At 37.0% G+C, this 16384-nt stretch overlaps 1 protein-coding gene across 1 annotated transcript in view; it reads right to left on the reverse strand.

Annotated features, from left to right (window-relative positions):
• mepceb (methylphosphate capping enzyme b) overlaps positions 1–3236 on the reverse strand; it is a 5519-nt gene extending 2283 nt beyond the window's left edge. Inside the window, exons 1-4 of the mRNA XM_042402043.1 lie at positions 2664–3236; positions 1403–1786; positions 1085–1320; positions 11–311 (exon numbers count right to left, since the gene is read on the reverse strand). Of these exons, the coding sequence (XP_042257977.1) occupies positions 11–311; positions 1085–1320; positions 1403–1752 (887 nt within the window). The 5' untranslated portion in view covers positions 1753–1786; positions 2664–3236. The remainder of the gene's footprint in view (positions 1–10; positions 312–1084; positions 1321–1402; positions 1787–2663) is intronic.
• Between the last annotated feature and the right edge of the window lie 13148 nt (positions 3237–16384).

A 16384-nucleotide genomic window follows, 5' to 3' on the forward strand; every position in this document is an offset into this window, starting at 1 on the left:
TAACACTCACCTGTTGGCTCTAGCCCCTCCCATCACGGGCGTCTGGAATTTGGTTGACTGAGCTGCGGTTACCGTGGTAACAATGCTTGCCATGGCAGCGTCTGCCGACCTGGTCGAGGTGGTGCGTCGCCGTCTCCTCTGGCGACCGTCTCCCAGGCTACCAGGTTTGTGGGCGTGGCCTGGTGGGGGGTGGGTGTGTCTTCTGGGGAGGATGGGAGGCGGGGCTACATCATCTCGACAAGTGATGGCCGTGTTGAGTTCACAGGGAAGAGGAGACACGGGAACACTGCCCTCTCTGGTCGCCATGGGAACTGCAGATGCATATCACATGTTATTAACATGTTATTAGAGGAACACTGCCCTCCTGGTTGACATGGGAGCAGAAGACACATATCAAGTTATTAACATGTTATTAACATGTTATTAAAGGAACACTGCCCTCCTGGTTGACATGGGAGCAGAAGACACATATCATATGTTATTAACATGTTATTAGAGGAACACTGCCCTCCTGGTCGACACGGGAGCAGCACACATATATCATATGTTATTAACATGTTATTAAAGGAACACTGCCCTCCTGGTCGACACGGGAGCAGCAAACACATATCATATGTTATTAACATGTTAGAGGAACACTGCCCTCTCTGGTCACCATGGGAACTGCAGACACATATCACGTTATTAACACATTATCAATATGTTATTAGAGGAATACTGCCCTCCTGGTCGACATGGGAGCAGCACACATATATCACATGTTATTAACATGTTATTAGAGGAACACTGCCCTCCTGGTCAACATGGGAGCAGCACACATATATCATATGTTATTAACATGTTATTAGAGGAACACTGCCCTCCTGGTCAACACGGGAACTGCAGACACATATAACATGTTATTAACACGTTATTAATATGTTATTAGAGGAACACTGCCCTCCTGGTCGACATGGGAGCAGCACACATATATCATATGTTATTAACATGTTATTAGAGGAACACTGCCCTCCTGGTCGACACGGGAACTGCAGACGGAAGCATAATGACATGTTAACGTGTTATTGACCTCCAGGTGTCTCACCTGTCAGACGAGCGGTGGGGGGGATCACCCGGGCAGGTAACCCACCACCACCTCTGTTCCTGTGTCTCCTCCTGGACTTCAGGGGGGACAGCAGGACTCCCGCTCCCTCCCCCTTGGCCCCCCCGTCTCCCTTCAGGTTCAGGGGGTCGGTGATGTCACGGGGAACCAGGATCTCTACGGGGTCTCCGCCCCGTGACGGCAGGGGCGAACACTTCGGTGTCTCCTGATTGGTCACCCTGAGGAGGAGAAGGGAGGAGTTTAATGACTGAAGTCCACCTGAGGAAACATACAGGTGTGCTGTGTTCACCATCGTCTCACCTGTTGATGTCTTCGTCCATCAGCGAGTTCAGGTTCAGCGGGTCAAAGATGTTACCGCCCAACAGGAAGTGACTCGGTAACACGGGCTCTGATTGGCTGTCGCTGTTGGCACGGCGACGGCGCTTGGCTAGTCCCTTGAAGCCGACACCCATGGAGTAGCGCCTCTTTGCGATCCGCTGAGCGGGCACAGCGGCGAGCGGGTTCTGACTGTTGCTGGGCGGCTGTAAGCCATTCTTAGGACGGAGGGGGCGGGTCTTAGCGAGCTGTGGCTGCTCTGATAGGCTGACAGGGGCGGCGGGGAAAGCGGGGCTGACTTTAACACTTTCTTTGTCCAATGACATCTTGATCATCTTCCAGCTGTAGGCGGCTCAGCCAATCAGTGATCTACAGACAAAGAGAGGGGAGGAGTCAGAGTGACTGACAGGTGGCAGAGCCAATCAGATTCACCAGCTGATCACACAACACATCGACTGATTGATTATTGGACTAATGGTTGCAGCTCTAAAATAAATACTTAAATACTGTGTTGGCAGCGTGTTTGGTCACATCTGTCACAATAAGACATGAAGTAAAGTGTGATTGAAAGTAGTGGTTTGGTCCCTCTGACTGATATATTATTATATATGACATCATTAGATTATTAATAGTGAAGCATCAGTGTTAGAGCAGCATGTTACTGTTGTAGCTGTAGTTTCAACTACTTTATATACAGTTAGACCATATAACAGCTGGTGTTCTGACTCCACTGCAGCACAACTAAACTGTTTCAGTAATAGTTGCAGTCAAAAAGCCATTTTTCAAAATAAAAGACCAAAACGTTTCTTCTACCTTTCCTTTTTTTTCCTCTGCTGTACTGAAATCATAATGAACCGTGAACTCTGTGCACCGTTAAACCCTAAATATTTCCCTCTGAAATGTAGTAAAGTAACATCACATGGAAATACTCAAGTAAAGTACAAGTACCTTAAAGTTGTACTTAAGTACAGTACTCGAGTAAATGTACTTCAGTTACTCCCCATCACTGATAATAATAATAATAAATAGAGCGTGCTGCCATCTTAAAGAACATTTTGATGTTGAGATTCAGTAAGTCAGTATTTTTACTCTGTTTTTATTGAAGTATTTCTACTCTGTATCTCTACTGCTGTAGTTCTGGATGTTTAAACTCTTCAATAAACACCAAAAAGTCAGACTGACACTTGTTAACTAACTCACAAGTTATCAATCAGTAATCAATCATTGTGTGATCGATCATACTCACTGTGTCCGCTTGTTGTCGTCTGAAGACACACTGTACAGGAATAGACCTGTTAATGTGTCCCTAGCTCCGCCCCCGCCGCTGACTCCACCAATCACGGAGCGCCGTCATGAATAATTCAAACCAACCAACAGAGACAAACAGGTAAACAGTTAGCTTCTCCAGCTAGCCGCCTCCAGCTAACATGCAGGAAGTTGTTAGCATGGAGCTAACACACACACATACACACACACACACACACACACACCTAAAAAAACAACAACTACCAAAACACCGAAAAACCCGCTCGGTGCGTGAAAACGAGCCCGCGCAGAGCTCTCCGTGCGCGTGCGTGCGTGTGTTAGTGTGTGTGTGCGGGCTGATGAGTCATGACTTCAATAAAACAGCAGACTTTAGCCTCGGCTAGCCGTTAGCTGTTAGCCGTTAGCTGTTAGCCGTTAGCTTTTAGCTGCTAGCTGCTGGTTTCGTGTCCCCGTGTTCTTGCTCAAGCCCGCGCTTTTATATGCCAGCTGCGAGGCCACGCCGACCCACATGAGCGACGACACAGCCCACCTATCGCGTGCTAAGCTCTTCTCCCGCCTTCCCGAGAAGCGACCAATCAGAGGGCCGGTCGTCCCGACAGTGAACGAACCTGCCCGAGGAGAGAGGGGCGCTCCGAGCGGCGCCTGACTGAAAACACCAGCGCGGCCGAAAATAAACGGTTTAACGCCAAAAATTAACGGTTTATAGAGGAATATGTGGCGGTTGCGCGTGATAAAAAACACGAGGCGTGAATCCAAAAAAGAACCAACCTGAGATGTTTTGTTTTCAGCCTCTCGGAGAGCGTGAAGCTGCCTGTCAACCCCTTGAGTTAACGGACATTTCTCCCTGAACTTTGCCTTACAGGTGACACCGTCTGTCAGGCTGCTGCAACATTAACCACAAACTTCAATATTTGATGCTCCAGTTTAAGAAAAAAACACTCAATGTCTGGGTTCATTGTTCAGCCACACCGATTAATCTGTTCAGAGTTAAAGAATAAAGAGAACCTGACAGGCCTCACTGAGGGCGCAGTCTAAGAAACTCTTGATCAATAAGCAGAACGTGATTATTGACTTCCTCAGATTGAACTTGGTTTAAACATGAAAAGTTAAATTTTATTTCTAAATAACTTTTACAAAACAAATGATAAAACACTCCACAGCCTGTCTATTATTATTATTATTATTATTATTATTATTATTATTATTATTATTATTATTATTATTATTATTATTATTAACAGTTTCAGGCAGAGTTAAAGAGCATTATCTATTATTCATCATCATCATCATCAGGGATGTCGTCCTGTTGTTGATAAAAAAAAAGGAGTTGAGGTGAATTAAACCTGATAATATCTATAAATTGTGCTGAGAATTTTTATTTCTATATTTCTAACAGCTTCTAGAAAACTGCTCGCTTAAACCTTCAGGTTCTCTTCAAGTTGAAAAACTGACCACAGAGAAGACAAGTACCTGATCGCTTTCATTATTGATTCCCCTCCATTATCTCCTGATTATTTTCTAAATGAATCTATTAATGTATAAAATGTCAGATCTTCAGTTTACTGTCATGTACGACAAAGAAAAACGTTGAATCTTCACATTTTAGAGGCTGAATCCTGAACCAGCAATAGACAACGATTTAAAAACAATAAACAGATACTTGCAAATACATAACGTGACTTAAAATATATTCAAGTCAAATACTGTTGATTTCATATATGATATGATGAGTTTATCTGTTTGACTTTCACTTTGTTTGATCAGGTTTAATCAGGTCAGTTTGCTCGTTAAGAGTTAGTTGAAGTTTCATTATTGTTCTACATAAGAAATATGAATGTAAAGAGATGTTTAATACACTGAGTGTTATTTTTGTGATGTATTGATAACTTTATGTAGATTAAAGAGTCAAACTGTGTAAAGTTAACGTCAGTCAGTAAATGTTCTTCTTGCTTTAATTCTGCACATCAACAGATTTTAAGGATCAAACACAGAAAAACATTTTGTTGTTGCAGTTTAAGCTTCATGTAAATAAAACAGTTTTATGATGATAATAATAAAAATGTCAGAAACTCACCTCCTCCTGAGCAACTTTGATGTTTGTTGATGTGAAACTGAGAAAGTTTTAATGACAGAACAATGAATCCTCTGTTAATGCTGCCAGTTTATTAGCCGTTAGAAAAACATCAGCTAACAATTAGCATTCAGCTAAAATATGATCAGTGAAGGAAAAACTACAATAATTTAGTCTCCAGGACGTAGAAATGTTGACAAAATGTTTGTTTGTCTTTGTTATTTTGCTCTTGATGAGATCATCTGCATCATGTTAATTACAGTCTGTAGATATCTCACCTCAGTAAGTAGCGTCAGACGCTGCTGCAGCTCATCACAGCCCCGCCGATACTGGACCACACCGATATTAAGGAGTGAAAAACTTCTGATATATTGATGTATCAGCTGATGATCTAACACTCACATTTTTTTGTGATTCCTTAAATATCAAACACTTGTGACAAGTATATGTAACGGAGGTGATATTTTACAGTAAACTTCACTGTGCTGCCGATATAACTTTAAAAAATATATCGGTGATATATCTGTGATACGCTGATAACAGCCGATAATATCAGCTGACTGAGATATTAGTCAGGCTTTCATATATACAGTATATATACTAAATATATTAAAAGGTACATATACGGTATAAATATATATATATATATATATAATGATTAACACTGACTAATACTGACTTTGGCACAGGAGGTCGGGGGTTTGAATCCCGGTCGGGGCGGTAACACGTATCCAGTGTAGACCGTTAACAACGGTCCTTAATGCTGCCAGTACCTCTACTACTATACTACTAATAATAATAATGTATATTAATATTCTAACTGTTGTTTGAAGTGTTTTTCAATTTATATGAAAGGTAAATAAATAAATATGATACACTTGTGATGCAGTATTATTACTAGTAATCTACCCAAAGTATCTCAAACTGGCTCCACATTGATGAATTACAACAATAAGTACTTTTACTTTAATACTTTAAGTATTTAAATTCATTTGACGTGTGATGGAGTATTTTTAGAAAACATTATTTCTACTTTTACCTCAGTGAGTATTTGACATGGATGAACATATAACATGATGCAGTACTATTACTATGAACTACCACATTAAAATACTGTGTATTTGTCAGTGATGAAACAAACATTATAATACTATAACACGTGTACTTTTACTGTCAAGCTGTTAATACTTGTGTACTTTTACTTCATGCGGGACTTTAACCTGTAATGGAGTATTTTTACGTTGCTGTACTGGTACTTCTACTGCAGTAAAGTAATCAGAGTACTTAATGCTCAGAGACAGCGGCGGTGGGCGGGGCTGCAGGGGATTAGGACTCCGTTACCCAGCATGCAGCGTGTGTTTGTAAAATCCCCAAAGAGGATTTATGTGGATCAGAGACGACATGCCGCTGAAGAGAGAAGGTGAGACGTTTGTTACAGAGTTTCTTCTTCTCTGTCAGTCCTCCAGGCTCCCTCTTCTTCTTCTTCTTCTTCCTCTTCTTCACTCTGTGTCCTCTCTCTGATATTCTCTGTCTGACCTTTGACCTCTGCCTGTTGTTCTCCTGCTTTCTGCTGGTTTCACCTCTGAGCTGCGTGTGTGCATCATGTGACCTGCTGTAGTACTGATAATACTGATACTGTAGTACTATTACTGCTGCTCCTGTACTACTGATAATACTGATACTGTAGTACTATTACTGCTGCTCCTGTACTACTGATAATACTGATACTGTAGTACTATTACTGCTGCTCCTGTACTACTGATAATACTGATACTGTAGTACTATTACTGCTGCTCCTGTACTACTGATAATACTGATACTGTAGTACTGATAATACTGATACTGTACTACTGATAATACTGATACTGTAGTACTGATAATACTGATATTGAAGTACTATTACTGCTGCTCGTGTAGTACTGATAATACTGATACTGTACTACTGATAATACTGATACTGTAGTATTGATAATACTGATACTGTAGTACTGATGATACTGATACTGTAGTATTGATAATACTGATACTGTAGTACTGTAGTACTGATGATACTGATACTGTAGTATTGATAATACTGATACTGTAGTACTGTAGTACTGATGATACTGATACTGTAGTATTGATAATACTGATACTGTAGTACTGTAGTACTGATGATACTGATACTGTAGTACTGATGATACTGATACTGTAGTACTGTAGTACTGATGATACTGATACTGTAGTACTGATGATACTGATACTGTAGTATTGATAATACTGATACTGTAGTACTGATGATACTGATACTGTAGTACTGATGATACTGATACTGTAGTATTGATAATACTGATACTGTAGTATTGATAATACTGATACTGTAGTACTGATGATACTGATACTGTAGTACTGTAGTACTGATGATACTGATACTGTAGTACTGTAGTATTGATAATACTGATACTGTAGTATTGATAATACTGATACTGTAGTACTGATGATACTGATACTGTAGTACTGTAGTATTGATAATACTGATACTGTAGTATTGATAATACTGATACTGTAGTACTGATGATACTGATACTGCTGCTCCTGTACTACTGATAATACTGATACTGTAGTACTATTACTGCTGCTCCTGTACTACTGATAATACTGATACTGTAGTACTGATAATACTGATACTGTACTACTGATAATACTGATACTGTAGTACTGATAATACTGATATTGAAGTACTATTACTGCTGCTCGTGTAGTACTGATAATACTGATACTGTACTACTGATAATACTGATACTGTAGTATTGATAATACTGATACTGTAGTACTGATGATACTGATACTGTAGTATTGATAATACTGATACTGTAGTACTGTAGTACTGATGATACTGATACTGTAGTATTGATAATACTGATACTGTAGTACTGTAGTACTGATGATACTGATACTGTAGTACTGTAGTATTGATAATACTGATACTGTAGTATTGATAATACTGATACTGTAGTACTGTAGTACTGATGATACTGATACTGTAGTACTGTAGTACTGATAATACTGATACTGTAGTATTGATAATACTGATACTGTAGTACTGATGATACTGATACTGTAGTACTGTAGTATTGATAATACTGATACTGTAGTACTGTAGTACTGATGATACTGATACTGTAGTACTGATGATACTGATACTGTAGTACTGTAGTATTGATAATACTGATACTGTAGTATTGATAATACTGATACTGTAGTACTGATGATACTGATACTGTAGTACTGTAGTATTGATAATACTGATACTGTAGTATTGATAATACTGATACTGTAGTACTGATGATACTGATACTGTAGTACTGTAGTACTGATAATACTGATACTGTAGTATTGATAATACTGATACTGTAGTACTGATGATACTGATACTGTAGTACTGTAGTATTGATAATACTGATACTGTAGTATTGATAATACTGATACTGTAGTACTGATGATACTGATACTGTAGTACCGTAGTACTGATAATACTGATACTGTAGTATTGATAATACTGATACTGTAGTACTGATGATACTGATACTGTAGTACTGTAGTATTGATAATACTGATACTGTAGTACTGTAGTATTGATGATACTGATACTGTAGTACTGTAGTACTGATAATACTGATACTGTAGTATTGATAATACTGATACTGTAGTACTGATGATACTGATACTGTAGTACTGTAGTACTGATAATACTGATACTGTAGTACTGTAGGACTGATGATACTGACACTGTAGTACTGTAGTACTGATGATACTGATACTGTAGTACTGATGATACTGACACTGTAGTACTGTAGTACTGATGATACTGATACTGTAGTACTATTACTGCTGCTGCTGTAGTACTGATAATACTGATACTGTAGTACTGATGATACTGACACTGTAGTACTGTAGTACTGATGATACTGATACTGTAGTACTGATGATACTGACACTGTAGTACTGTAGTACTGATGATACTGATACTGTAGTACTGATGATACTGATACTGTAGTACTATTACTGCTGCTGCTGTAGTACTGATAACACTGATACTGTAGTACTGATGATACTGACACTGTAGTACTGTAGGACTGATGATACTGACACTGTAGTACTATTACTGCTGCTGCTGTAGTACTGATAATACTGATACTGTAGTACTGTAGTACTGATAATACTGATACTGTAGTACTGATAATACTGATACTCTAGTACTGATAATACTGATACTGTAGTACTGTAGTACTGATGATACTGATACTGTTATAGTTAATCAATCTCTCCAGGAAACTTTGTGATCGTAATAATTATCACAAATTCAAGAAATCTTAGTTTAATTAAATTACAGCAACTTTTCTGCATGAAACGTCTGAATCAGCAGCTGCTTGTGGTTTGGACCAATCGTGGCGTTTGGTGTGACGGTAACTGACGTCATTCAGGTGGAAGATGGACAAATCTCATCTGCCAATAAACACGATGCCATAGACGAGCAAAACTATTCCCAAATGTTCCCAAATGTTCCCAAATGTTCCCAAATGAGGTTTGATTCAGTGAGTCAGGAGACATAATCTGCCTCAAACATAAACATCAAACTAGATTTATTTTAAGGGTATTATTGATGATTTTATTTGCTGCTGATGTTGAGCTGAAAGTTTATTTAATAAAGGTTATAAATGGAACTCAAGTACAGTATTTTCTGTTTTTATAGAACTTTGGTTCTCATGTTCAGAAAATGTTTCTGTGATCTACAGGATGCTTTTTATCCAGGAAGTCATTACATATGACTACGTAGTTTTGAGAAAAACAAAACAAAACAAAATCAAACATTTTTCCTGGAGAAACTGACTTCTATCTTCTCACTCTTTTAATTTGTTTTAAATTTTGAAATTCACAGTGTTGAGATGTTTATATTTGACTTTGAAATGATGAATAAATAGATTTTTACATCATTAAACACTTGACAACTATCAGAGAGTTATATTATATTATATTATATTATATTATATTATATTATATTATATTATATTATATTATATTATATTATATTATCTGTTATGTAGTTTTATAAATAAAGCAGCTGTGGAAACTGAAGGTTTAAAACATTTGTGTGACAGTGAAACACCTAAACTGTCAGCTAACTTTAAATTACACTGAACATGAAGATCTGCACTTATACAGCAGAAAAGGTGTAAATCATTCATTTAGTCATTCATTCATGTATTTTGACTGTAGATAATCACAAGTTGTAATTATAAGATATTAAGTTGTAATTATAAGATATTAAGTCATAATTATTAGATATCAAGTTGTAATTATGAGATATTAAGTTGTAATTATGAGATATTAAGTTGTAATTATGTGGTAATTATGAGGTATTAAGTTGTAATTATTAGATATCAAGTTGTAATTATGTGATATTAAATTGTAATTATGAGATATTGAGTTGTAATTATGAGATATTGAGTTGTAATTATGAGATATTAAGTTGTAATTATGAGATATTAAGTTGTAATTATGAGGTATGAAGTTGTAATTATGAGATATTAAGTTGTAATTATGAGATATTGAGTTATAATTATGAGATATTAAGTTGTAATTATGTGATATTAAGTTGTAATTATGAGATATCGAGTTGTAATTATGAGATATTAAGTTGTAATTATGTGATATTAAGTTGTAATTATGAGATATTGAGTTGTAATTATGAGATATTAAGTTGTAATTATGTGATATTAAGTTGTAATTATGAGGTATTGAGTTGTAATTATGAGATATTAAGTTGTAATTATGAGATATTGAGTTATAATTATGAGATATTAAGTTGTAATTATGTGATATTAAGTTGTAATTATGAGATATTAAGTTGTAATTATGTGATATTGAGTTGTAATTATGAGATATTGAGTTGTAATTATGAAATATTAAGTTGTAATTATGAGATATTGAGTTATAATTATGAGATATTAAGTTGTAATTATGTGATATTAAGTTGTAATTATGAGATATCGAGTTGTAATTATGAGATATTAAGTTGTAATTATGAGATATTGAGTTATAATTATGAGATATTAAGTTGTAATTATGTGATATTAAGTTGTAATTATGAGATATTAAGTTGTAATTATGTGATATTAAGTTGCAATTATGAGATATTAAGTTGTAATTATGTGGTAATTATGAGATATTAAGTTGTAATTATGAGATATTAAGTTGTAATTATGTGATATTAAGTTGTAATTATGAGATATTAAGTTATAATTATGTGATATTAAGTTGTAATTATGAGATTCTAAGTTGTAATTATGTGATATTAAGTTGTAATTATGAAATATTAAGTTGTAATTATGAGATTCTAAGTTGTAATTATGAAATATTAAGTTGTAATTATGAGATTCTAAGTTGTAATTATGTGATATTAAGTTGTAATTATGAGATATCGAGTTGTAATTATGTGATATCAAGTTGTAATTATGAGATATTAAGTTGTAATTGTGTGATATTAAGTTGTAATTATGAGATATTAAGTTGTAATTATGAGATATTAAGTTGTAATTATGTGATATTAAGTTGTAATTATGAGATCTTAAGTTGTAATTATGAGGTATTAAGTTGTAATTATGAGATATTAAGTTGTAATTATGAGGTAATTATGAGATAATAAGTTGTAATTATGAGATATTAAGTTGTAATTATGATATATTAACTTGTAATTATGTGATATTAAGTTGTAATTATGAGGTATTAAGTTGTAATTATGAGATATTAAGTTGTAATTATGAGATATTAAGTTGTAATTATGTGGTAATTATGAGATATTACGTTGTAATTATGAGATCTTTTCTCGTTATTATAAGGTTCTAATAAGTCATAATTGTCTTCTGGTTTTCATACAGCAGATATTTTTCCAGTTGCAGCTCTTGTTTAAATTCTACATAAAGACACATTGTCACACCTTACCTGCAGTTACCATCTCAGCACCTCAAACCAGATTACTGCAGGATGTTATTGTAACTTCAGTCATTTTAGGTGTAGTTTTATTATATATTTATATTTATCCAAACCCTCTTAGCGTACATACAACATAACTGCTGTAACTAACTTGTCAGCAGATGTAGTTTGATATTCCAGGTACATTTTCTACATTAACAGAGGAGGATAAACATCATGCAGGTGCTCCACCTGCTCTGAACTCTAACATCTGCAACCACAAACTTTACTGTTTTTCCTCATTCTGTATTCACATTTCAGACATTCAGTCGATTTCCTGGATGTTACTGAGACTCAGGATTCTCCTGCAGGTTTATATCAGAGCTGCAACTATTAGTTCATTAATCCATCAGTCCATCACCAGAAAATTAATCTGCAACTATTTTGATAAATAGATTAATCGTCAACATTTTTCAATGTTTGATGGTTCCAATTTTTTCTTTTCATATGTGACAGTTGAGTGTTAGTCAGACAAAACAAGACTGAATGACCTCTGAAGCATCGTGAAAGCCGCGTTTCACTTTTTTAAAACATTTCATCTTGTAAACAAATCAACTAATGAAGAAAATAAACGACAGGTTCAATGAAAATAATCATTAGTTGCAGCTCTAGTTTGTATTCTGATCACCAGTTCACATTATTTACACTTCAGACACGTTACAGGTGTGTTACAGGTGTTTCGAGTGTGTTTCAGGTGTGTTTCAGGTGTGTTTCAGGTGTTTTGGGTGTGTTTCAGGTGTATTACAGGTGTGTTTCAGGTGTGTTACAGGAGTATTACAGGTGTGTTTCAGCTGTGTAACAGGTGTGTTAGAGAGGGGTTACAGGTGTATTACAGGTGTATTACAGTTATGTTTGAGGTGTATTAAACTCATTTTAAATGTCTGTTCAGCAGCTATAAAGTCATTTTAATCATTGTCTTTATACAAGAACATTTTTAGATATTTTTGATGATAAGTTCCTCCTGCAGTAAACGGCTGCAGCCTTCGTCTTGTTTAAAAACATGTCAGGTGACATTAAAATCAGTTATTTCTATTTCTATTTCTATTGCAACACAGAGATTCCTGTTACAGTTTAACACTGAACTCAATAAAGCGTTTAAGATGATCACACATGACGTGTTTCAGATCAGCTGTATGCTGAATGCTGCTGCCGTTAATCCGTTAACGTGAGCCTGAATCCTGTTTCCTCAGATACGGAGCGAGCCCTGCAGGTGATGGAGGCCTGTCAGGCCGGAGCTACTGAAGGGGTCAAAGGTCGCGCTGAGAGACTGCTGAACATCTTCCAGAGTGACCTGTTCCAGGCGCTGCTGGGTAACACACACACACACACACACACACACACACACACACACATCTGATCAATATTCATGTCACATAAAGTTCACTCAGATCAGCAGGTGATCAGCTATAATCAATAAACCAATCAGCGATCGATCAGTGAGTAATAAAGAGTTAATAAACGTGTGAAACGTCTCTGAGCTCTGGACGGACGTCTGTCAACTCTGCCTGTTAATCTGGTCTTAATGATGTCATCAGTGTGACATCACAGTTCCTGGATTGGACGGGACATGTATGGATTAACCCGTGTGTGTGTGTGTGTGTGTGTGTGTGTGTGTGTGTGTGTGTGTGTGTGCAGACATACAGGAGTTCTACGAGCTGACGGTGTGTGAGAACCAGACGACGAGCCGGCCGCACACACCTGGACAGGTACGCTCACACACACACACTTCAGTTCCTCAGGTAAAGCAGAGAGCTTCCTGCTGCAGACGTTCTGGTGTCACGGAGACGTCTGACGGCTGAAAGACGACGGTTGAGCTGCAGTGAAAAGTTGTTCTGGATCTGAACCGGAGTTCAGCTGTTGAGTATCGATGGTTTAAATAATAAATTCCAGTTAATATCCATCAAACTGCAGTTGGGTTGTTTTGACTGAGTAAAAATAACTGAATCCGTCTCATTAAACACTCCAGAATATATGAATCTGTTCATATATATTTCATGTCTAAAGTTTTCCTGCTGGACACCAGATGTCTCCTACTTCACTGTAAAGTTCCCACATCACACTGTGTCAGTTTAATACCGGACCACGATTGGCTCCAAACTGGCTGTGATGTCACAAATCCTGCTTGTAGGCCCCGCCCCTTAAAAAACTGGATTTTTAACGAGCTCAGAAAAACTTTCCTCCTTCAGCAGATGAAGATGAAACAAACTCTGCACAGTGAGGAGAACAACAATCAGCTGATGTTACATCCACACTAATACGTTTTAAAACGCAGAACTTTTGCTACGTTTACGCCTGGCGTCCACACTACTCCGCCGTTCCTGAACCCTAAAACAGAGACTTTTGAAAACGATGACTTTCTGGTTGGGTCTTCTCAGTCATGGCTCATGTGTTACTTTCAGTAACAGTTCAACCTCGTCGTCGGACCAATCAGAGATCTCTTTTCATCATCGCTGTTCTTCTTCTGTAGTATTATCTGCAACCAACCGCAGACACTCTGCTTCCTGTTTACACCGGCACGCACATGCCCAGTGTACATGAATGGTCATGTGATACGTGTTTTCAGGCATGTTAGTATGGTACGGAGGTTATTTCCTGAAACGGTGCTAAAACACTCGTGTGGATGGAGTTTTCATTTTAAAACGCCGTTTTAACATTCTTTAACATAAAACAAGTCATTAACGGGCGATATTACACATTTACAAGATCAAACCTCTGAGAATCCACACTTCACAACGACCTCTTCAGATTCCACTGCTGCGCAGCTATCTGACAGCACGTAAAACAGTTTGAAGAAGGTTTTAACTCGCATCCATCTCTTTCACTCTTTATCATAATAAAACACTTTAAACTGTTAAAATGAGTTAAAATGACTAGATGGTCATGAGCCGTTCTGCATAACGAGCACCCAGAGAACACTGAGACGTTGTTCATTAATTTTGCGTAGATCAAGTTCAGAGTCAAGCCATAAATGTAAGAATTTAATCTGATCAACTCTATGCAGAGAAGTACCATCATTACATGTTAAGATTAGATTATTAGACTCAGTTTTAAGTCTCTGTCTTGTACCAAAGACCATAATGTAAGATTTTGTGCTACTGAGCAGCAGATTATTAGATAAGAACCAGTTTTATAAAGTATTAAAGCTGATTGAAGGGCAGTCTGGAGGTTTAGAAGTATAAATGACGGTATCATCTGCATATCGCGGAGCAGAGGAGTTTGAACAGATTAAAGGAGGCTCATTAATAAAAACAGAGAAAAGAAGTGGACCCAGAGTCGGACCCTGGGGTACACCTCTTTGTTAAACAAGTCAATCAGACTTACTCAATTATATGAAAGCTGTGCCTACATTAGCTGGCCGTCAGCTGGACTTCCTCTCCAGCAATGTCCGTATATGTTTTTAGCTCATCGGTGTTCATCACTGTTTAGCTTCTCTGCTGATGTTTCTGTACACAGTCTGCAGCTTTTTACATCCTGTATGTTCAGATGAACAACTCAATATGTTCTCCTTTCTTAAATGGTCCAACTGACGTCAGTTATACACCTTAACAATGTGTCACGAAGATAATGCCTAAAAAAATCATATATAACCAAACACACAGCAAACACATGAAGTATCTTATTGATACAAGACATGAATCATTTTTACAGAAACATACTGATGTGCAACAGTATTTAATAGATGAATAAAACATAGGAGTCGACATGTTATTTTGCTGTTAATATTCTTTGTATTTTATTCTTAGTTGTGTCACCTTGTAAAGATATAACTGCTGACGATGGTTTACAGTCCATGTGATGAATTAATGATATAAATGATATAAAGAGCTGCACGTAATGACAGATGTTCTGCTGTTGGAGAACCTCACTGGTGCAACACAATCTATGAAACTGCACTTCTTCTTCTTCTTCTTCTTTCCCGTTAGTTGCATTGACTGGTGGAGCAGGCAGCATGTTGATATGAAAACAGCAGGTTCAGCGTGTCTTCATCCATTCATGGCTCATTGTGGGAGTAGAAATGAGGCCCCTCAATGACTGAGATTTATAAAACAGAACCGCACATACGCACAGCTTCATAAATCCAACGCAAGAACGCGTCTGCATGTTTCTGGTTTTGTGCGAACACACGGTTTTCGTCATGAATCTGAACCCTGACGTTCATTAGAGGGAGAAACTCACACATATATCTGTATTAGAAACTTGTGCACACTTGTGTCTGCTAAAAAGCTATTTGACTTGAGTTTCATGATAAGACAAAGAGACAAAAAACAAAAAACAACAATTAAGTAAAATATGATTGTCAGAAATTGCATATTAACAAATGTATAGTAATAATAATATAATGAGTGGTAGTGGAGGTGATGTGTTAAATAAGGACCAGGAGACACATCAATGTCTGATAGTCAGATGTCAGATTTCAAGGTTGTTATCGTCATCCCAACACGTTGTACATGCAAAGAAACCAAATTAACATCATGCGTGTCCTGGTTCAATAAGATATGAAGACAAAGAACAAACTATGGGAATAAAATAATGAAAGTATCACATAATAACAATAATAAATACTATAAATAATTTAGAAAGTACTAAAGTATGAGAGCGCGCCGACGTCTTAAAGAACG

The sequence above is a fragment of the Thunnus maccoyii genome, chromosome 22 (genome assembly GCF_910596095.1).
Source record: "Thunnus maccoyii chromosome 22, fThuMac1.1, whole genome shotgun sequence".
NCBI classification, from domain to species: Eukaryota; Metazoa; Chordata; class Actinopteri; order Scombriformes; family Scombridae; genus Thunnus; species Thunnus maccoyii.